Below are 23,317 nucleotides of genomic sequence, written 5' to 3'. Positions count from 1 at the left end.
TAAGAACTTGATGGTAATGATCGAAAGAAAAAAAAGTGTGCAATCTAACTTGCCCCTGTAATTAAATAAAAAGAACATATTAGCATAGCAATGGAAGGCGAACAACGTGCTGGCTTATTCCGTGTACCATTTCATATCCCATCATTTCATGGATTACGAACTCTTGGAGTATATTTATCCGGTATATTATACGCATTAGGGTTCTGGATCTTTCTAGATGCCGTACTATATTCAAAACATGCAAATGCATCGGATCTGCATGTTACGTTCATTGATTGGATCCCATTTTTATGCAGTACGCTTGGTATGGTTATTGTTAGTGCAATTGAAAAAAATAGGTTGATGGATTACAATAATGGTGATTTTGGTGGTAATGAAGCGATTATTTGGCAAGCTAGAACCGTATTATTCCTGGGTTTGGCGTTATTAGCCGGTGGTTTATCAGGTTCTATTGTTGTTTTGATTATCAAGTTTGTAATTAAGGATTATACAACGTATCCTACGGTCGGCATGGGTATAAATAATGTGCTGGGAAATATCTTCATTTTATTAAGTTGTGTGGTATTATGGATTGCACAAAATGCTGAAGATGAATATTCTTATTCTTTAACTATTTAAAGATATGTAGTAAAAAATCAGTGCATATAAATATACAAAATTAGTAAATATCGTAAATTATAAATTTCTAATAAAAGAAAGGGCAGACAGAGTAGGAATGGTAATAATAATATAATATTTATAAAATGGTAAAAGTAATGACAATCGCGTAATAATATAGTGGAGGGCTACCCGTTTAAATAAGAAATTTTTTGAGAGAAAAGTGTCTGAAAGGTTTCATTTTATAATGATTTTTCTGCCTTTATAGTTAATTATCTGTATCTTGACAATTCTTTGAAATATCCCAAAGAAAAGACACTTCGTGCTCTTGAAAATTCTTTAGTGATTTATTGAAACGGTTTAAGTTTTTCTACAATGAAACGGAGTAGGACTATTGTTCCTCATTTGGTTTGATTGATGTGATTAATTCTCCTATTATTTGAGCTTCCATGCTAGTAAAATTAAATAGGTCAGGTAGACGAACAGGTTGAGAATGTTCCCTAGGGAAGAAGTATTGTTCTTTTCTTAAGTCATCAAAGAAAGGATGTGCTAAGATTCTTCTTGGTGTTAGTCTCTTATATGGTTCATAGACCAGGACAGACATTAATAACTCGATACCTTCGGGGCCAGCACGAGAAAAACATTTTTCGAATCTTTCTTTTGAAGTTCCAGCAAATAATGGTTTTGAATATAATGGACCATCGTAACTTGGATTTGAAAAGAAAATAAATTTTTTATCAGGAGGTCCTAATAATTTTGCAATTTCACGTAATTGCAATAATGGTTCAGCCCCTTGGAAGACAGCTTTACCAATTAACATTTCACCTATGACACATCCTAGACCCCATATATCCACTTGAGTGCTGTATTGCGTGCACCCAAGTATCAATTCTGGGGCTCTATAAAATCTTGAACAGATGTAACTGATAGAAGGTTGATCATGTTCTAGTTTTTTAGCTGAGCCGAAGTCACAAATCTTTAAAATACCTGTTGATGGGTCCACGAGAATATTAGAGGGTTTTATATCTCTGTGGCAAATACCGAATGCGTGTAAGTATAACATACCACGAGCAATTTGATAACTGTATAGTTTGATATGTTTCAACGCCATTTCCAACTCATTATGAGAATATCGACTAATTTCAATTTGCAAAGTTGCTGGTAGACATTCCATAGCTAAATGTTGGTAAACTTTATGATCATTAGTTGAGATATGAGTGAAGAAATATTCTAATTTAACTATATTTGGATGATCAGTTATTCTTAAAATCTCTAATTCCCTTGATTTGTATTCAGTTTGTGCAGGAACTTTCTTTATAGCGAAAGGACCATACCAATGTTCTTTATCGGGAGTCATATAAGCTTGCACCACAGTACCAAATGCACCACGGCCAATTTTCCTATATTCTTTTATAAGCATTCTTCTTACATTGTTCGATCTATTTGACGTGACATCGTCTGCAATGAATTCAATTGACCTGTCAGTAGCGGTAGAATTGGTGTTATTTGGATTATTAGACATGGAGTGTTGATGCAACTGATTCGTCTGTATATTGAAAAGATAATAAACAATGGGACCAAACTTTTTTTTGCTTAGTCTTGCTTTTTGTTTTCCCTTTTGGTGCTTTTAAGTTGATATATTAAGTAACAATGAGAGTAAATAATTCAATAATAACCAGGAAGTAACTATTTAATGAGAGATGTGATTGAATGTTTCTTTCTATAAAATGAGCTGATACTCAGAGAATGCTTTTGTTTTTTCTAAAAGAAAATAAACAAGAAATTGTATTCGGAAAAAAAGAGTGGCGAACTATTTCTGTCATTATGTACGTCGTCTGGCAATCAGGTGACTGCGATGACATAAATGGTGATAGAAAGTTGATTATTGCCAGTGGTGCCAATACTGCTAGCGTATTTATAGGTGTAACTAGTAAGTTTGTTTGTTATAGTATTGATATATATGTATGTATTTGTATATATTTTTGTATCATTTTTTTATGAGATTGAGAATAGTGATTATAATAATAGTCTTGTAGGAAATGACTAGTCAATGCATAGATGGCGGGGCCTGTGATATTGAAAAAAAACTGTATAGCGCCTTTGGAGGAATATTTAAAATAGAATTAGCATGGGAAACTTGAATATTGAGAATGCAACCTAAGGGGGCGATTATGAGGGGAAAGAAAATGACAGAAGCGAGGGTCTAATGAATTATTGATTAAACCTCTTCGACGTTGAACTCTAGACCGCTGTTAATGTTTTTCTTTAATTTCATTAAACAGATTGGTATTAGTTCGTTTTTTTCGTACGAATTCAAATGGTTTAAGATGTCATAATTGATTTCATTTACTCCTGATGACGTTACTGTTGCAGGAATGGCAAAAAACTGTAAATTATCAATCATCGACATTAACTCATTAGATCCTTTACAAATTGGTTGATTTTGATGATCCAATAATGGAATATAATTGATTGATTCGAAACTGTTGACGTTGCCCAATAATAAATTAGTAAAATTTGTAACAATCTTACAAGCAGCATGAGCCATTGATAAAGTGGCAGAACCTTTACCATTCTTGGCTTTCACAATTTCATCACCACCGTATTGCACTCTTGAAATTAGATGTTTCAATTGAGGTTCATCCATCGTAGAGATTAGTTGAGATTGTGATGAGAAAACTGGAACTATGGTATCACCTGAATGACCACCTATTACAGGCACGTATGGCATTCTACCATTATTTGAGGGGGATAGTTCATTTAAGAAGGTGGAAGCTCTTACGAGGTCGAGATTAGTAATACCGAGTAATCTTTTTTCGATTCCCTTGTCAATTTTGTGATGACTAATTAATCTATTACAGACAACTGGAACTAGAGAATTAACAGGGTTTGAAATCAATAAAATGAAAACTTTGGATAAATCACAAGATTCTGCAATAGAATCAGTTAATTGAGAAATAATTTTTGCGTTGATATTGAAAAGATCATCTCTTGTCATACCTGGTTTTCTTGGCATACCTGCTGGAATGACAATAATATCCGAGTCTACTAAAGCTGCATGAATACCGCCTTTACCGTCATTTGCAGCATGAGCAGATAGAGAGATTGGGGTATCAATGTGAGAAAGATCAGCATACAGACCATCGATGACCTCTTTATTAATATCGTATAGAGATAGGTGGATATTCGTTGGAGAATTGGCTTGAATTAAATAATGCAGTTGAGTCTTTAATAATAAAGATAATGATTGACCTATACCGCCAGCAGCACCTAAGATTGCTACTTTCAGATTTGATGGTGAAGATAATAGATGAGGCATTTGATTATTAATGTTATTTCTTCCTAAGTGTAGTACTAATAATGATGATGATAATAATAATAATAATAACGATAATGAAGTGATATTGAAAAAAGGAATATTCATATAAAAAGTAGAAATATGTGAAACCGACACATATATATATATATATATATTTATAAGTGTGTGGTTGAATGAGAGTAATATACTAGTGTGTTAAATACGTAGGTACCGCACACACACACGGTGAAGAGGAAAAATAGTGAGTGTGAATTCCTTTTTTTTTGGTGCGTTTTTGGGCTGCGCGGATGGAAGAATCATTTTTGTAAAGCGGGTTCGCTGGAATGGAGATTACCGATTTTTTGAAGACGTTTGTGCAAATAAAATTTGCTGCGCGCCAGAGTAAAGGAGGAGGCGACAGTGGTGAAGTTCTTTTCTGCATGTCGCTGCAGACCGAGATTTCTTTGAAAGCTCCGCAGCAGCAAAATTTACTATGACCTCTTCTCTTCGTTTTCACCCGGCCGACGGGGCACGCCGAGAAGGAGGAGGCCGAGGAGAGAGAGAGAGACCTCCTCCCCCATGAGAAGAATCAGGACAAACGGAATATGAAGAGTGGGTTAGTATTATTTTACCCGGTCGCGGAGTTCACCGAGGCCATGCATTCCTCTCTTTCTGGTTCAATTTCTAGAAACTATTGACAAAACAGCTTTTTATAATCACGTGAAACATGATGCCAAAAATGTACGTAGTCATAACTCCTAAGTGACACTGTGATGCACGGACCTCTCCAGCCCATTTCTTCTTTTTTTTTTTTTTTTTTTGTTCTCAACTTAGATGAAATTGTGTCATGTCGGTTTACCGGAGACACCAGCCTTTGTGAAATTTCCCATTTTCGCTTGCTGTGCGTGGCAATGATTTTTTTTGCAACATGCCGAATGTGTCTCAGGTTCTATTACCCGGCTATAAATATAGTTTCCCCGGGTAACCTCATCGATTTTTTTTTCTTTTTCTCCCAATTTTTCGATCGTAATAATAATACTTGAAGATTCATTAACTACATTGGGTGAATATTTGAAATATCTCTTTCACGATAATTCGTACTACTAATAGGCTCATTATTTTAAAATATTCGTGTTCTAAGATCCCTTAAGTGTTTGTCTAACAAAATCGTAAAAATGACAGATCAACCTGCGACGAAGAAAGTGAAACATGAGAGATTACAATGTGAATATTTTGTCACCAAAAAAAATAGAAGATGTGGTATGACAAGATCAAAAGAGGCAAAATATTGTAGTGAACATATTAATTTATTGAAAAAGCAAGAAGGCCATAATTTACACAACAAACCTGATGATGAAAGAATTCCTTGTCCCTACGATCCAAATCATACCGTTTGGAAATATAAATTGAAGAAACATTTACCTAAATGTAATAAATTTAAACTAGATCATGTTAATGACAATAAATCATTCTTTGTAGAAAATTTAAACACTGTGAATGTTCCAATGAAGGCTCCAATTGATTTTAATCAATCACTCAGTAATACCATTGAGTTAATCAAAAAAATTCAATTAAATTATGATATACAATTTTCACAATTGTCGAATGAAACCATGTCAAATACAAGATTGATGGAATTGACAAATCAAAAGCATGCTATACAACAATCTTCTCTGATAGAAAATTTATTGACTGAAAATAAATCAATACTTGAAAATACTAAAACGTTAAGTATTGCAGAATTCGGTTGTGGTAAAGCTGAATTCTCGAGATATTTAAATCAAGTTATCCTCGCTAAAAATAATACAAACCCACTAAATTTTGTTTTCATAGATAGAGGATCCAACAGATTGAAATTTGACACAAAGATTAAATTGGACACTTTACAATTAACCAAGTCTCAGCCAATCATTAAGAGATTGAAGATTGATATCAAAGATTTGAAAATTGACGAGATCCTAGATGTTTCACATAATCATGCCATCATTTCTAAACATTTATGTGGTGTAGCCACGGATTTGACATTAAAATGTATTTTCAATAATCCAATCTTGAAAAAATCAATCAATGCAATCTGCATAGCCATGTGTTGTAGGCATGTCTGCAATGCGCATGATTATATCAATCCCTCCTACATCAAAGATTTAATGTCGTCACATGAAACCGGATTATCTTATGAAGAATTTTTCTATTGTCTAACCAAAATGTGTTCTTGGGCCACCAGTGGGAGAAGCCCAGGTGCTGAGGATGATGATATTATCAAAATGGCCGATGATACAATAAATATAACTGTTGCTGAAAGGGAGGAATTGGGTTTGAAGGCAAGAAAAATTGTAGATTTAGGTAGGTTGAAATGGGTTCAACAGAATTTACATCAAAATGCTAAATTAATAAACTACGTTACAAAGGATGTGTCAATGGAGAATGTGGCTCTAATAACGCAGGACTCTTGAATGATAGAAGCATAGAATTATAATACATTTATACACAATTTAATTGAAATTACTAAAGTAACGCTCCCTAAAGTTAGTAGTGGACCTCTTAGTACCATTATTAGTTGGTCCATTGAAACTTGGTCCCCTATTGATATAAACTAGTAACCTTCTTGACCACTTGTTGAATTCTTGAACGCAGTTATATTTCAATTCCAAATGGGAATGTAGCGGTACAATAGTTTCAATATTCTCATCATTCGCAGTAGGCATCCAAAATGCCAATCTACCGTTTATAGGTAATCTTTCCGATGCAAAATTTAATAGGTCGTCTAATAATAAATCTAAGGATATTGGTTTTTTCGTGGGTATATAGTCTTTTCTCAAATATGCCTTTTCACCATCAATTTCAATATTTTCTTTACCAACGAATCGTTCCGGATCACGAGCACCAAGTACTTTTATACTTTCTCTAATACCGTATGGTGGATCACATAAAATGGTATCAATGACTAAATTAGATCTCAATGCATTATGTGTGAAGTCCATTGTCATAACGTCCAAAAATTTGTTTGAATCGTCATAATGTTTGAAGTTACTTGATATATTTTCATTTAAACTTCTACCTCTAATCATTCTACCATCAATGTCAGAACCAAATACCAATGCACCAAAATGGCCGCCTGCAACTAGAAATGAGCCTGTACCAGCGAATGGGTCATACATGAAACTTCCAAATTTGACTTGTGCAATGTTACAACTAATTAAGGACAATTCAGCTTCAAAACTTGTTGTACCTTTGTATGGTCTTTTCTTTAGGTCAAATTTTTCCACTGAACGACGGTTACTAGTTTGTACTAATCTACCAAATATGAAATGTGTTGGTTTTTCACCAGCAATGTTATCAGAGATTGGTTCATATTGTTCTATTAGAGTGTAAACTTGTTTGGCTTTTTTCAGGTCGATTTTACCTTCAAATTGCAAATATCCAAAAGATTCGATTTGTTTGATTCTATCCTTGGTGGAATATTTGTTACTTCCTCCTCTATAATTCTCGAATTCAAACTTGAAAGAATCGTTTTTATAAATTTGTTTATAATGTTCAATAAAAGGTTGAGACTTGATGGACTCGTGTAGTTCCTCTAGAGTCTTACCGTCGCCCCAATATTCGTAAATTGCTCTTGTTAATATAGATCTCTTAATCCAGTCGCGTGCAACGTCATCACTGTCTAATTCTACGTAGAAAAATGGAGAATCTTCACTATAAGTTGCGAAATCGATGTCGATATTGTACAAGTCTGCTAATGATTCCAATTCAGCCCTACGAAAATTGGTATGGACCTGGACCATGTAAAGCAGATACTTCTTCTTTTGTTTCACGTTAGTCATTATAGTTCTATCAGTGAAGTCCGGTTTCATCTATTTCCTTTGCTATTCAAATCTAATCTACTCTATTCAGAAATCGATGAGCTTTCCACTAAATAATTTTTCACAGCACTAAAAGAAAAAAAATGCCAGCAATTTCGCTCGAAAAAGAAAGGCGACACACGATAACAAAGTGATAATTAGTACGAATGTGTCGCTGCGGTCAGCTGCTATTGGAGTGATATTGTGCTATATATATATAGGACGTCCGGAATTAGCACAATAAATTCCCCAACAGTTACATGGTGTTAGCAAGTATACAGAATTAAACGGCAAGAGCAACAGTGAGAAGCAACATATGACTTTCCTCATTTGCCATACTGGAGCAACGCCGCCTAGAACTGACTGTCTCCCGCATAGAATATGATTGCCATAATCCAGAAGAGCATTGTACGACTCGAATAGACCTTGTTAGCGTCAATCGCCATGCTATCCAATCAAATCTCTAAAATTGTGACCATCCACCGGGTAACAGGTATGAGGCGGCGCTCGACTCGGAACACCACAGAGAAAAAGACTGAGAAAAGTTGGTTGGAAGAAATTTCAGGAATAAAAAGAAAAAAAGTATAAAAGGAAAGTAATTTTCTGAAAGAGACGAATTTTTTTTTTTTGGAAAATGTCACTCCTGAAATCAAGCAATTTCAATACCAGTGAAAGTTACTTTTTAGTAATTACCATTTTATTAGAAACAAAATCAATATTTGTATTCTATCCTATCATCCATTTTAACATAGTGGCTTATTCAAAGTAAAACCTTTTATTAAGTGGAAACCAACAGTTTGAATAAAAGAATTTATATCAACAACTGTATTATTTTTTCCATATATTCCTAGTTATACTAAGGCCAATAAAGAGTTTTAATAGCAACCATTATTTGTATTACTCCAGTTGATATAAAGATCATATAAGTTTTTACAGTTATATTATACTCTATAGTTAGTATAAGCAGTTTAATACTTCAAAAAGAAACAAAACACAATCAACTAAAAGAGAATTTCAAGTTTACTAATATTTAAAAAGGTCCTGCTATATATCTTAGTTTACATCTATCTTTACTCTATTTATACCATTGATTGACATAGAAAAACTAAACAACAAAAATCAACAAAAAAGAGATAAAAAATGAGTTCCGACGAAGAAGACTTTAACGACATTTATGGTGCTGATGATTCCACAGCAAATAAAATCTCTAATGATACTCCAAAAACGGAGGTCGAAGAGCAAAAGAAAGAACCTACCGAAAACAAGTCAGATAATACTAGCAGTACGTTGGATCAATTAGCTGCATTACAAGCTTTATCTTCAAATTTAAACCAAATGAATGGAAGCGAAACTAAAAGTAATGATAAGCCATCTGATTCCACAGACTCTAATGAGTCAAAAGCAGAAGGAACAGAGAATAATAATAGCAGTAACAATGCTGCTACTGCTACCACAAATGCTAGTGTGCCAGCTGCATTACCTTGGGAACAGCTTCAACAGACAATGTCGCAATTCCAACAGCAGATGGAGCAAGCTCAATCTGCAAATCCTCAAATGGATGCTGCTGCTGCCGCTGCTGCTGCTCATGTAAAAGCCGATATATCAAAGGACAACTGTAAAATGTTCATTGGTGGTTTGAATTGGGAAACAACTGAAGAAACATTAAGAGATTATTTCAACAAATATGGCCATGTCACCGACTTAAAAATAATGAAAGACTCGAACACTGGTAGATCCAGGGGTTTTGGTTTCTTAACTTTTGAACATCCTTCAAGTGTTGATGAAGTTGTCAAGACACAACATATTCTTGATGGTAAAGTTATCGATCCAAAAAGATCCATCCCAAGAGAAGAACAAGACAAAACTGGTAAAATATTTGTTGGTGGTATTGGTGCAGACGTAAGACCAAAAGAATTTGAAGAATTCTTTTCTCAATATGGTAACATTATCGATGCTCAATTAATGTTAGATAAGGATACTGGTAGATCTAGAGGTTTCGGGTTTGTCACATATGATTCTCCAGATGCTGTTGACAGAGTTTGTCAGAGTAAATACATTGAATTCAAAGGTAAACAGATTGAAATCAAGAGAGCACAACCAAGGCACTTACAAAAAGGTCAATATGGTGGTGCTAATCCAAATAACAGAAATATTCAATATCAACAAACAGGTGCCATTGGACAGGCTCCTGCTAATGCAATGTATCAAAATCCTATGATGGCTGGTTTCAACCCAATGATGGCGGGTTTCAATCCTCAAGCAATGACTGAATACTATCAAAAAATGCAAGAATATTATCAACAAATGCAACAACAGACTGGTGTTGATTACACGCAGATGTACCAACAACAAATGCAACAAATGGCCATGATGATGCCAGGTTATACAATGCCAGCAGGCACTCCTGGTTCCGGAAACCCTTCCGACATGGCAACACCTGCTACACAATCGCCTTCCCGCGATAATGACAACACCACCGATAAAGATGGCAGTAACGTACAAACGATTGGAGGTGAAGATATCAACAAAGATTCTAATGGCTCCAATTCAGCTTCACAGACACCTGAAATAAGTCTACCAAGGGGACCAAGGGATCCTTCCTCTATCCCGCCTCCAAATCATGGATATTCATCACAACCTCGTGATCGTGGTTACCGTGGTGGCAATCGTAACAGAAATAATGACAACTATCGTAATAATTCAAGCGGTGGTGGTCATCGTGGACGCGGTGGTTACAACAGACGTAATAACGGTTATCATCCATATAACAGGTAATTATCGGAAGCATGTTCGGTGCAAGTTATATGATTGATATTATATATATATATATAATGTAGCTATTAGTTTATTTTTTTAATGTACATATTAAGTATTCAAGACAATAGAATAGTATCTCGAGCGAAGGATGAAGAAGGGGTAGGTCCAAATTATGTGTTCTCAAGAATCAACTGATATTTCCATGAGAAAGGCCTAATTGAACTATGGCATAGACATTTAATATTGATAACAATAGCCAGATAAGTATTGAAAAGATCGAAGTTATCCAGTTGTTAACAAAACTCACAGGTTCTATCTCGGTCTCATTGTCTGAAATTTCGTCCTCGCTGTTAGAATTGGTTGTGATATTTGAACTTTTGGGGTTTTCAACACTCATGATTCTTTTAGAACTAGTGAAATAAATCAAAGGAGCAACTAAAAGAGGTAAGCAAAGGGATAAAACTACTTGGGATGCATTCAGTGCCTTAGATAATGCTTCTTTTCCCAAAGAAGCCGATATTATGAGGCATGGAATAATTGAAATAGCTCTCGTTGCCAGTCTTCTCTGCCAAGGAAGTAATTTCCAATTTAGGTGGCCTTCACTTACGATTTGGCCCGCCATTGTACAAACAATACCTGCGGATTGGCCGCTTAATAGTAAAGCTAACATGAATATTGTTCCTGCAGCCGGCGCTAGTGTTTCTGACAACAAATAATGAATTGTATACAAGTCTGCATCAGCGGCTTCAGAGCTTCCATACAAAGTTGCTCCTGCTATTATAAGGATGCTACAATTGACGAATAATGCAAGTGTGAAGAGCGTAAAGGTTAACTCAAGCATAGAAAATGTCATGCAATAGTTAATTGCATCTATGGTGGGTCTGTAATTTAGATATTTCAGGTCCTTTACTTGCTCTTGAGAGCTTTCGGGCTTCTCGAGCTCGATATCATCAGTGCTATCATTCACAATGGATGGATGGTTGCTATGTTTTGAATCATATTCAAAAAGTCTCGGCTGGACCAATCCTGATCCCAAAAATAACGAATGAGGCATAACAGTTGCACCCAGGATTGACACAGCTTTATACATGCCCTCGTTTTGAAACATTTGGTGCGATGGTATAAAGCCTCTGAATATTTTCCCGATACTGGTATAGTTCGGAATATACGCCAATTCAACTGCAAAACAGATTACTACGCCAACAACTAATAAGGCGACACCGTATTCGAATGCTCTAATAAATTTCATTGACGATACTCCTGGCGTATACGCAGCCATAACCGTAAGTACATCAATTACCGTGAGAACGACACCAGCCGGTAGGGGAACTTTAATCAGTATGTTAAGCGCAATGGCAGTACCTATAACCTCGGCTAAATCAGTGGCTATAATGGCACATTCGGCAAAGAAGTAAAGAATCAGATTCAGCCAAGTCGGCAGATGTTTTTTGCAATTTCTAGATAAATCCATCCCAGTTACTGATCCAAGCTTTATGCAGAGGCATTGCAAAAAAATTGCAATTACATTAGAGATCAAAATTATACACAGTAAAGAGTACTGGTTTGTTGCTCCCGCATTTATGGATGTAGAGTAGTTACCTGGGTCAATATATGCAACGGAAACCATCAATCCCGGTCCAATAAATCCGGCATACTTGTATACAATAGATCTCAGTTCAGTGACCCATAGTTTTACTTTTGAACTGTCACCTGTGTCCAATGAACTTTCTGAGACATTAATGGCTTCTTTAGATGTGACATTATGAACACCTTCTGCACTGGAACTTTCAATTTCTAGGCCGGACATCAAGAACTCATGAAAACTAAGGAACAGTCCGTGTAGGTTCAATGGAGTACCGACCTTTCAATTGTATGCTCTTCAGTGCTATCGCATTTATACATTCTGTGAGCCTATGTGCTCAACTATGATAGAGAGGGTTTTTTTGCTTCAGTTTTGGCGAGCGCAATCCCAGTTGAAAACAGTACTGAGCATTCTCGAGGCGGTGACGTATAGTTTACTGCCAGCCATTAGTTGAACACAACATCAGTTTTCCTTTTCAGGTTAGGTAAGATATAATAAAATTGCGAAATGTTTTAGAAAAGAATGTTGAACACCCTGAAATTGTAAACGAATTGACTTCAGTGTCAACGTGGCTGAAGTGGGCTCAGGTTGATGTGAAGAGAAATCCCCAGGCCAGATCATATCATCTTTAAAGGAGAGATTTATATATAGTTCAAGGAAAGTGTCCTCTATCAAAAAGGTCTAAATTGTTTTTGTAGGTTTATGACAGTCCACTCATTGCGAAGGAGTTCTTGGAAGGACTATATATGGCACCTCAAGGGTGTGGAACATTGTCCTCTTGTACCTTCGATGGAGAAGCTTTTTTTTGAAATGGCAGAGTGCTAAAGTATTAGAGAAAATATGATATATATTATTATTTAACTTATACCTTGAAACCCTTAGATCTACGTCTACCTCTAGCTCTTTCGAACTTTCTACCCTTAGATAGGATTCTTGGAGCCTTACGCTTGTGTGGACCCATACCGAAGTGTCTAACAGCTTCTCTGGAATTTCTTGAACCTCTTAAGATTAAAGTGTTTTGACCCTTTGGAGCTCTGACGGCTAATTGATCTAAAGTGATACATTCACCACCAGCCTTGACGATTCTAGCTCTAGCAGAAGCAGTGAATCTTAAAGCAGCGACGGTAGCCTTTGGTAATTCAAAGATTCTAGCGTCATCAGTGACGGTACCGACAATGACGATAGTCTTTTGGGCAGCACCTTCTTGCTTTAAAGCCTTACCGATTCTGGAAACAGAAACAGGTGGTCTGTTAATCTTGGATAAGAATAAAGACTTTAAGATGACCTTGTTGAATGGAGCATCAGTACGACCTATTTAAAAAAGAGTTTGTTAGTATAATTGAGTCTTCTTAAGGTCCACTAGTTTACGAAACAGTATGTTTCAACATTTCTAGTGTGCTTAGAAAGAAAAGGATTCTGCTCATTAACATGATATATCTTGTTGTGCCGCACATAACCGCATGAAAAATGCAGTTGCACTCGCAGAACGTTAGTTATGTCATTAGACATAACATATCTTTTAATCATAAAGATATCGTTTTCATTGTAAGAACTTCCAGAGTTCTAATAAATCAGTATTATGAATGGACAGAATCGTTTTATTCCACTAATAAATAATCGTTTTTTGACATACGAGCTAAGAAAGAGTATAGCTTAACTAACATCTTTAAGTAGACATTGTCAGACTTTGGAGCGGTTCTGTGACCAGATCTCTTGTGTTGCTTGGTAGTGTGATCAATACCCATTTTGTATCCGTTTGTCTCTGTTACGATTTAGAATACAGTATATAAAACATTGCACATCTAAATAGTAGTTATATATATTGTCATCGAGCTCTCACCGCTAGTATTGCCCCAGCGAGAAAGCACATACTCTCCGTATCTCGCCCTCATCCACCTCCGACAGAATGTTGAAAATTCGGTAAAAAGTGAAAAAGTTGCGTGCTTCTCGACGCTCCCACTTCTAATAAAAATGAAATAAGTGTTTTTTTTCATCTTTTATAAAAAAAAAAATGAAATTGAAAACGGCGCGGACGCAATCCACACACCGCATAATGTTGTCACACAACCTTTGCACCACATATATCTTTAAAAAAAACAGTCCCACAAGATGTACGAAGTATCGGGGAGGGAAGAAAGGGGATTTGCTTCCTCTTGCGCGGCTAAGTAGAATTCTCTAGAATGGAACCTTCCGAAAACAGGGAGATCTCCGGATTTTAATGACGCAAAGAAAGGTATATAAGGAAGAAAGGTTTCTCATAAAATGGTGTAACTTTACTATCACTCTTTTATTTCAAGGTAACTTTTATTTGTTTGTTTTTGGTTTTTACTTTGTTACACCAAATGATTACAGATAAAAAAGTGTACAGTTGTTGTGGTATAATATGATATAATTAGTGGGTTATAAAAATTGATATTAAGGGAGAGTTTTTAGTCGGTATATGGCATTTTTTACAAGAAAACGTCACTTAGTACTATACTAAATGACGTTTTTTAATGCCAGGAGTCCGACACTGTCTTCGTTGAAGACGTGCGTAAATGCATTTTCTCTTCCCGGGACTTCCATATACTGCGGTATGGTTTAATTGGCAAGCTCTATTGTGGATATGAACAAGATAATTTGTTATATATGCTATGCATAAGTTGTGAACAAAGAGGAAATGAAATAAATTGGTTGGGTCTCGTTCGTTTGCTTTTGATTTATTGGTCTCCAGGAGTAAAACTTTTCTATCCGTCTATTTTATGAAGCTTATTTGCTTTTCTATTAATTGATCTTAAATCTGCCTTTTTACTTAGTGGTAACTTTCTCTCTCCAGCTATCGAGGGTGCTTCTGACCGGACATAAAAAAATGCTTTTAATAATATTCCATAAAAATATTGTGAATATTTATTGAATAATAGGATGCTTTTGTTCACTTCTTGGTTAGTTTGTTTCTGGTTTTACTTAGTATTTGATTTTTCACCGTGTTTTCTTTATTTCTTTCTCCTGCGGGGTACTAACTTAAGAGGATCTCCATGTTTGACACGCCTGATTACATTATTTGCTTATAATTTCTGAAAGTTGACTTAATATTCCTTAAATTTTCCTTCTCTCCCTTTTGAATAAATTTTCTAGTTTTTCTCTACTTGTAATCAAAAGATGAAATAACATTTCACTTCTATTCTCATATAGGTTGGATAGGTCAATAGATTGAGGCAAATGAACGGATTTCATAACCATCGTTTGGTCGGTACATACAGTTTAAGATATATATCTCTTAGTATACATTGGTAGATTACTATGTATATATAGGATAAAACAATGAGCTTACGTCCCAAATTGAAAAAGAAAAGTATATTTTAGTTTCAACTATCATGGATTCATGCGATATGTATATTTTAATTGGTTATGAATATTCAAATGGTTGCATATATAAGTATTTTGAAAACGGAAATATGTTTATGTATAAGTTTATTTAAAAGTTTCTTTAAAATTTCCTCAATTTTGCACCAATGCAAATATATCTCGAAATATAATAGAAGACGGCACCAGCTCCCATTAGTACCGAATTGAAGACAATAAATTTATTATAATTTGAAATAGATTCGTTCCCAATAATAGCACCGCCTATTGGTAATACTGGGATTGTAACAATGGCTTGTAGTAAATATGCAGTTGAGTAACGTTTACCGAATTCTTCTGTACTGGAAATTTGTCCAATGCAAACTGGAGTTAGAGAAAGAACTGATCCTGATGCAAATCCATATAATATGACGTATGTCCACAGAGCACCGATCTGACCACCAAATGGTAACCAAATTACAAGGTTAGCAATTGCAGCTAATCCAATTGTTATGATTGCGATATTGAATCTTCCTACATATTTATCTGCTAGATATCCTGGAATGTATCTTCCTAGGATACCAGCTGCATTTGTCGCGGTGATTAAATTGTAAGACACAGAGATTGAATTCCCTCTTGCAATGGAATAGGATGAAATATATGTAGCCGATGAAGTTAGAGAACTTTCAGCTAATGAGGCCCCCAAAGCAGCAAATAGGAATTTCCAATCAAGGAAATATCTCCAATTGAATGATGACGATACATACCACTTTATGAGCTCCTTCTTTGATTCAAATTTTTCATATGTTGCAATTGATCTTTCTTTGACGAGACAAATTGAACAAATTAAGCAAAAGAAACAAATTAATGCGAATATTCTGATGGCCCATCTAAAACCTACTTCTGCATAAAGTTTTCTTAAAACAGGGGCAAACATAATACCACCTACAGAACCACCCATTGTGGCAATGCTTGTTGCTATGGCTCTTTTCCTTAAAAACCATGTGGCAACAGCACCAACAAGAGGTGTCATTAACACACCTGACCCTATAGCACATAAGACTGAAAATGACAGGATAAAATGCCAGACTTCTGTTGAATCGGCCAATGCTACAATGCCACCAATAAAGAGTACAGTACCTGATACCATAGGTAGGAGACTCCCATTTCTATCGAAGTAACCGCCTGCAAAAATGCAACTAACGAAAGTGATTGCAAGATACAGAGAAAAAATCCAGGCAATGGTAGAGGACTGAACGTTTGATAATTGGTTTGCAGCAATGTAAGACTCTATGGCACCTAATGAGTTGATGATGCCAAATACTGGTATAAGCCCTATGAATGAACCAAAAACCACAAGCCATGCTTTTAACCCGCCATCTGGAAGGTCCTTATCATGGTCGAATAGTAAAATGTCACCTGAGCTGTCATCTCTTTCGGTTTCTGATACTTGGTAGGAAACGACGCTCTTTAATTTTGGTCTTTCGACGATGATTTCGTCATTATTCTTTTTTAGAGCAGAGACACTATGAGGTATGTTGAATCCTGAGGTGCCCACTGCATCCTCTTGTTCCTCTTTAGGCTCTGTGGAGCTTTGTGGTTCCACCTTTTTTGTGAATATTTTCTGCGGTTTTGCTAAAACACCTAACGGAATCATGTCTATATTGACTCTGATCTGTTTGTTAGGTTTTTTGAAAACAAAAAAAGATTAATATTTACAGTAATGAAATCAAGTAAATCAGGTTTGATTGCTCATAAAAAAAAAAGTCAACCCTCATTCCATCCCTTCCAGTTATATATAATTTTTGAGATACTAATCTAGACATTTTGGTTTGTATATAGATTTAATCTGAAGTGACTCTTCTTCTGACACATTAATTTTTTTTTTTCATATTGGCGAGCTTCGGTAATCAATTCCCTTGAGGTCGCGGTTTTTTTCTGGCCTCCCTGCTCAGAAAACGAAGCAGCAGATCGAAAAAGAAACCCATCGAGAATTCAAGTGCGAAAGCGCCTATATTCTTCCGGTGAGGAGGAGGTCTCTCTTTCGATCTGAGAGTGTATTGTGTTTACATTATGCTTATTGTTATCTTAAAAATAAGAAAAGATGGAAAAGGCAAATAGGAAAACAAAAAAGGAAGGGTGAAAATCATTAAGCAGGTGTGTGTGCCAAGAGCCATGTGAGATTTATCTTTCTCAGTTTCAAAACACCACAGTTACTGGCTTGGATTTTCTGAATTAATAGGTGCGGAAGTCATGGACTTTTTTTCAGAATTCAGGTGTCCTACTGTGGCCTGTAGCTGAAGAAAATCCGTCATATAGAGAATAGTCGTTTAGCTAATAAGTTCCGTATAAAGACTGAATAATTTAGGGGCGTGGATACATACATAGCGTAGAATCCGGCATAAAGCATCAACTCGGAGTAGTAGTCTATGTCCCAGTCAAGTGTTTCTAGGTCTTAAAGGACATAACAACTACCTGTCTTTTTTACTACGAGGGGTAAATATTTTTTACTATCTTGCCTAGAGCAGCCCACTGCCTTTTTCCTATGAATGGGATAGCAACGGGAAGTTATTAAATAGGTCATGTCGCTCCGATTATAGCACATCGCGGCGAGAGAGTCAGGAAAGGAAAATGAGTAATTTCGCTGTATTTAGCAGATAAATAATGCTTATCTCTAAACACTCCTATCTTCGTAGCTATTAGAGATCACATTTTAGCCACAAGAGCGTTTCATCATTACAAATCGTAAATATTTATTTGATTTGATATATTAAAGCGAATCACCAGTGAACTTTCTTGTACTGTTTTTTATAATTAACCTTTTGAACGAAACACTGTCTTCTTTGATTGACGCTCAATATCTTTTGTTTGATCTAGATGCTTTATAATGGATGTTAATTATGCGCTCCCTTCTTTTCATAAACTCACACTATTGAGTCCGGAGTTTGCGCCGAGCTGTTTGGTGATATAATGTCGTCAGACAACAAAATGCATGTAGCAAGGACATCAAAATATTCTTGTGTACTAACCATGCTAAGACCTTAGCACAGGTAGATGGTACTCTCGCATTAACAGAATTAGTTTTTAGGAGATTATTGTGTATAACTTGATTCCGCCACTTTTATATCTTTCAGTTGGATCAAAGCACCACTAAAGCCATGGAAGATTGAAAAGGTTTAAAAATATACACTCTGTTTCCATGCAAAAACAGATCATTTAGTTATAGAGCCAATTGTTACCAGCCACAGCTAAACTCAATTAACTACTTGTCGGGTACTATCAAGAATTCGGAAATTTTGTAAAATCAGACAATAACATGCTAAACTAAAAGGTACCTTTATGAAGAGCACAGAACTTTTGAATCTATCTTGAGCATAGTAATTTCTATGTAAATACGCATTATTCTTGTCAGGATATAGAGGAACAAAGCCTTTTCTTTCAATATCAAATCTTGAAAATTTCAAAAAGTATAACTCCAGAGTATTTGCATTTATCGAAAAAGAGTGTTCTCTTTAATTTAATATACTATACACAATAATGAGTTATGAAGATGAAGGAGATTATAATGATTTTATGCTATCTGAAGAAGATGACATGAATGGTAGTGACCTGGATTTCGAAAGTGACCATGACGAAAGCATGGATGAAATTGTAAAGCCCAATCAAAATGATGGATCTCCGATTAATGATATGCAGAGCAAGATAGAAATAGGGCAGTTGTTGTTGGATGATCAGAAATTTGAAACTGCAAGAGACTACTTTATAACATTGTTGGATTCAGGTGAAATCAAAAAAATGATCTACTCTCATTCAATTTAATTATCAACATTCTGAACTGCTGGAATGTCGAAATGGATTATCCTACTTTCAATGTTACATCAATTACTACTATTTCCAGCGATATTCAGAGACTACATACGTGTTTAAGAAGTTTGGATCTACCAAAGACCGACCTAAACCATGTCATATCGATCCTAAATTCTCTTATAGACAAAATGCTTCCGTTTTCAAGCCTGACCTATATGTTTGAAATTGAACCTAACGAACGACTTAAGTTGCAGAGAAAAATAGGTCTATATCTGCTGTTAGCAACACAATTCGATTGGTTACTCCAAGACGAGGTAAGCTATTTATCCAATTTGCAAAATCTACTTCAATCTAGAATGTATCAATTAAAAATATTTGAAATTTACATAAAAAAGGATGTCGTAGATGAAGAGAACTATAAAGCGCTACAAGAAGAGTTTCATACTCTGAAGAAGGATAATAACGCCGAAAATTCCAGCACAACTTATAAACTATGCAATAAAATAATGCTCGATGAAGTCTCAGTACTTCTTCAGTGTTGTATTATAGAATTCCTAAATACAGGTGCTATTAGTGACAAGACAAACTTCAGGATATACATTGAATGGCTCGAGTCCACTATAAATTGTTCATTAGCCTTACAGCAGCAATCAAAGTTGATTCTACTCTTAAATTTTGGTGTTGCGATATTACATATTGTACTTGAAGAGGATGATGATGATGATGAGGATGATTATGATATAGAGAATGGTAGTGTTGATCTGATAAATCATACAGAAAGGTTTAGACTATGTTGCAATTCACTTTTAAAATGTTTGAAAAGTTTAGAGGAGATTGGAGGACGCAACAAAGGGCACTCTTTTGAGAGGTTGCCTTTATTTTATGAGGTCATCCTAACAGGTTATGTACTTACTAGCATGATACTGATTAGCGTCGATAGAGACAATATCAATCCTTTTGGTTACGAGCAAATGAAGATATTGAACGACCAACCGATAATGTTACAATTAAAAGGGATATATCAAAATTTTATCGATTTGAATTTGCAAGATTTGTACCATTCGATTCAAAAGATTTCAAAGGTTACTGATATTCTTTCTGGAATAGTAAATAGGATATATCACATATGCCAGAGTCTGAAATTATGGACGAAAATTGCACCTATTTACTCTTCTATTTCGATCAATGATATAAGGTCAAAACTGCAAGTAAATCCGTCCTTGAAGGTTTCCAGAGATGACGTTTTAAAGTTGTTGATGGTGTCCATCATGAAGGACAAAGCTGCTGTATATTTCAAGATTGATTTCACCAAGGATATTGTGCTTTTTGGTGACGAGTATAAGGCTCCATTATCGTTATATCCAAAGGAAGTGTTCAATCTAGAACCTAATCTTTCACCTACTTCAGAAAAGGGGGAGAAGAGTCTCAATGATACTGAATGTCTCACTAACTTAGAATATGCTGCGGATATTAATTTGTTCACGACCCGGTATAGATTGAGAAATTTGGAAAGTAACGAATTCTTTGACCAACTGAAATGCATTAGGGAGAATGCTCACTCGGATGACTCGTCCGAATTCCCCACATTGAAGAAACAAACCAAGATAGCAGAAATTATTAGCTTAACGCAGCTCAATTTGGTGGTAATGAAGGGGAAAAATGGACGCACCTAAAATAATTATATTTCTATGAGTGAATACTCTATTATATATTAAGTTTGAATGTTTGGGTAAGCATTGGGAAAATACCATTTTTCAAAACATTCCAAAAATGCAGAGTAATGCTGATAAATAGCTCAAAATACCGTTGCTGGAAAGAGAGATAGCTGCATTAGCCTTGGCAGATGCAGTGGTTGTAGTTGAAACAGTATTAAAAGCACTCGAGGACGCGTCAGCTTTTGCAGAAGAAACAGTATAATTGGTCTTCGAACCCTGGGTAGATGGAGATGAGGTATTTGTAGAAGAGGCTGACACATTTACACTTTTATATCCGTAACAATAGTTTTGAAAACACCTCTCACATTCAGAAGGCAAAGTTATATTTAGCTTTTCTTGTTTACGTCTTATAACTGCACAACTGACACACGACAAAAAGTCGGAATCCTCGGTCAAATTCTTCCTCGTAGCAGCTTCAAAACCGTTCTGGACCATGTCAAGACGTTCTTGCAATGAATAAGACAACGTAAAGGTACTTGTGTTACTAGCATAAGAGTATTCTGCATTTGGAATGTAAACGATCAGAGGAGGAATATATGATAGAGAAGTCAAATTACTGGAATCACAGCCGAAAAAAGTTGGTTTCTGATTGAGACCTTGTTCAACGAAAGTTGTTGCATCAGGGATATATGGAAATGCCATGTTCTTCCCTTGAGGCATAAATTGACGTTGGTAAGTGTTGATTAAAGCGGTACCATTTGGCCAGTTTTCTGTAGTATCATCACCATTGTCAAAGGCAAAAATGGCATCAACTGCACGCTCTTCCTGAAGTAGGGGAATAAACGGAATATCTTGACCGTCTGAACCACCGTCTACTAAGAGCAGAGAGTCAGAGTCGGAATTGCTGCTTGTTACGCTACTATCATAGTATTTAGTATCTTTGAATGGATTTGGAGAGAAGATAGCAAATTCGGTATTCACAGATTGATTAGCAGTTAGGAATTCCTTCTCAATAACATTTATGTAGGTTGAATATCCTTCAAGTAATGCACCATAAAATATATCGGAAGAGGCACCCAGGAAAAACCCTGTATTATCGAAACCTACGACACATTTACCTTCGTCAGTTGGGATACCATTGGAAACGTTAGTTCCGAGATATTTGACATCTGTGAATGAATGCAAGGATGGATCCCATGAACCCATTTCGAATGGGTTAAATTCAAAAACGGTTGTATTCAAAGTGATTTGAGTATCATCAGGATACTTGTTATCAGCAACTACGATAGGTAAAGGCATTGATGCGCTTTGAAATACATCGAAATCTCTCAAACTGGACCAAGTTAAAGCATCGCCAGCGTTTTTCAAATCTGGGAAGAAATAATATGACAAGGCACGTCCCCATACATCAACTAAACTGATATTATACCCCGCTTCATATTTAGTATTGATTTGTTCTTTAATTAATGCAAATCTCTCAGTAGTATAAGTATCATTTTCACCACCGGGCGATATTATAGAATTGGAAATATCCCATATGGAAGTGGTATTGGAGTCATCAAATCCATCAATGATATCTTGAATGGAAGTCCAATTATTCCAAGCCAATGTGCCAACCAACCAATTACCCCCAGAAAGACCGGACAGGTAAGTCGTAGCTTGTAGCAGGCCACCCAAACCATTCTCATTAGCTCCTCTTGTTCTGTTATCGAATGCGGCAAGCATACCGGCACCACTCAGCATAGCACGGTAACCACCACCAGAAGCTGCAATGCCGACTCTTGGTACGTATGATGAGTTCTCAAATAAAGAGTCCAAGAACGAGGTGTCTGAGAAATTAGCAGTGGCACGGGTTAAAAATGTCTTCATTGCATTTTCAGTGATTGCATCCCTCTTCTCTAGCCATGCCTGTTCGTCATTGGAGATCCCAGTAGCGTTTCTAGTTAGTGTTCCATTGCGCTCACATGATACCTCAGTAGGAGCGTAACTATCAGATGGAGACCATGCGTTCGTCGCCTGTATGAAAGCTGTCAGAGGTAGTATCCAGCTATATGACTTCATTCAAAAACCCTGGTTAAATATGTCCTTCTTTAGGAAGCAAAATCGAAGACTAAACCAGTACAATGCTTTCTTAAATAGACTTTTCTCACATGTGCAACCATTCCCATATCTCTAACTTTTTCGACTTTTTTCCAAATCTCGAAAGGAACGACACACAACTGCGAGAACTTTAGCGTCGTACTACAGACTCCAAAAAAAAAGTCAAAACGACGACATATCATCAATATCCCACCTTGAGAGCGCTCAACAGTTAACCTATGAGAATGTAGGGTTGTGTCGGCGTTTTTCGTCTTCTTGAATAACAGCTGACACATTTTTCGCATCTCTGTACCTATGTCGCACAGATGATGGATGACGTGATTTCACTGATATACGCGAGCCATATGTTAAAGTTCTTGAA

At 36.0% G+C, this 23,317-nt stretch overlaps 11 protein-coding genes across 11 annotated transcripts; 4 read left to right on the top strand and 7 right to left on the bottom strand.

Annotated features, from left to right (window-relative positions):
* Positions 1–90: 90 nt before the first annotated feature.
* On the top strand, positions 91–618 carry VPS68 (Vps68p; the record flags this gene model as incomplete). The annotated part of the gene is made up of 1 exon (XM_003956252.1): positions 91–618. The coding sequence occupies one exon, from the start codon at positions 91–93 to the stop codon at positions 616–618; it is 528 nt and encodes a 175-aa protein (XP_003956301.1).
* Positions 619–988: 370 nt separating this feature from the next.
* Positions 989–2,119, bottom strand: YGK3 (serine/threonine protein kinase YGK3; the record flags this gene model as incomplete). The annotated part of the gene is made up of 1 exon (XM_003956251.1): positions 989–2,119. The coding sequence occupies one exon, from the start codon at positions 2,117–2,119 to the stop codon at positions 989–991; it is 1,131 nt and encodes a 376-aa protein (XP_003956300.1).
* Positions 2,120–2,815: 696 nt separating this feature from the next.
* MDH2 (malate dehydrogenase MDH2) lies at positions 2,816–4,021 on the bottom strand (the record flags this gene model as incomplete). Its single annotated transcript, XM_003956250.1, has 1 exon — positions 2,816–4,021. The coding sequence occupies one exon, from the start codon at positions 4,019–4,021 to the stop codon at positions 2,816–2,818; it is 1,206 nt and encodes a 401-aa protein (XP_003956299.1).
* Positions 4,022–5,070: 1,049 nt separating this feature from the next.
* Positions 5,071–6,348, top strand: TRM13 (tRNA:m4X modification enzyme; the record flags this gene model as incomplete). The annotated part of the gene is made up of 1 exon (XM_003956249.1): positions 5,071–6,348. The coding sequence occupies one exon, from the start codon at positions 5,071–5,073 to the stop codon at positions 6,346–6,348; it is 1,278 nt and encodes a 425-aa protein (XP_003956298.1).
* A 39-nt stretch (positions 6,349–6,387) lies between these two features.
* TRM11 (tRNA (guanine-N2-)-methyltransferase) lies at positions 6,388–7,716 on the bottom strand (the record flags this gene model as incomplete). The annotated part of the gene is made up of 1 exon (XM_003956248.1): positions 6,388–7,716. One exon carries the CDS (start codon positions 7,714–7,716, stop codon positions 6,388–6,390), a length of 1,329 nt encoding a protein of 442 aa, XP_003956297.1.
* A 1,353-nt stretch (positions 7,717–9,069) lies between these two features.
* On the top strand, positions 9,070–10,509 carry HRP1 (Hrp1p; the record flags this gene model as incomplete). The annotated part of the gene is made up of 1 exon (XM_003956247.1): positions 9,070–10,509. One exon carries the CDS (start codon positions 9,070–9,072, stop codon positions 10,507–10,509), a length of 1,440 nt encoding a protein of 479 aa, XP_003956296.1.
* A 169-nt stretch (positions 10,510–10,678) lies between these two features.
* On the bottom strand, positions 10,679–12,298 carry SMF1 (divalent metal ion transporter SMF1; the record flags this gene model as incomplete). The annotated part of the gene is made up of 1 exon (XM_003956246.1): positions 10,679–12,298. One exon carries the CDS (start codon positions 12,296–12,298, stop codon positions 10,679–10,681), a length of 1,620 nt encoding a protein of 539 aa, XP_003956295.1.
* Positions 12,299–12,935: 637 nt separating this feature from the next.
* Positions 12,936–13,818, bottom strand: RPL18A (60S ribosomal protein eL18; the record flags this gene model as incomplete). The annotated part of the gene is made up of 2 exons (XM_003956245.1): positions 12,936–13,384; positions 13,707–13,818. 2 exons carry the CDS (start codon positions 13,816–13,818, stop codon positions 12,936–12,938), a joined length of 561 nt encoding a protein of 186 aa, XP_003956294.1.
* Positions 13,819–15,539: 1,721 nt separating this feature from the next.
* MCH4 (Mch4p) lies at positions 15,540–17,051 on the bottom strand (the record flags this gene model as incomplete). Its single annotated transcript, XM_003956244.1, has 1 exon — positions 15,540–17,051. The coding sequence occupies one exon, from the start codon at positions 17,049–17,051 to the stop codon at positions 15,540–15,542; it is 1,512 nt and encodes a 503-aa protein (XP_003956293.1).
* Positions 17,052–19,245: 2,194 nt separating this feature from the next.
* Positions 19,246–20,874, top strand: RRI2 (Rri2p; the record flags this gene model as incomplete). Its single annotated transcript, XM_003956243.1, has 1 exon — positions 19,246–20,874. The coding sequence occupies one exon, from the start codon at positions 19,246–19,248 to the stop codon at positions 20,872–20,874; it is 1,629 nt and encodes a 542-aa protein (XP_003956292.1).
* Positions 20,875–20,955: 81 nt separating this feature from the next.
* Positions 20,956–22,917, bottom strand: KAFR0C01630 (uncharacterized protein; the record flags this gene model as incomplete). The annotated part of the gene is made up of 1 exon (XM_003956242.1): positions 20,956–22,917. The coding sequence occupies one exon, from the start codon at positions 22,915–22,917 to the stop codon at positions 20,956–20,958; it is 1,962 nt and encodes a 653-aa protein (XP_003956291.1).
* Positions 22,918–23,317: the final 400 nt, after the last annotated feature.

Source organism: Kazachstania africana, chromosome 3, assembly GCF_000304475.1.
Source record: "Kazachstania africana CBS 2517 chromosome 3, complete genome".
Lineage (NCBI taxonomy): Eukaryota > Fungi > Ascomycota > Saccharomycetes > Saccharomycetales > Saccharomycetaceae > Kazachstania > Kazachstania africana.
This window is presented reverse-complemented; position numbering and strand designations above follow the sequence as displayed.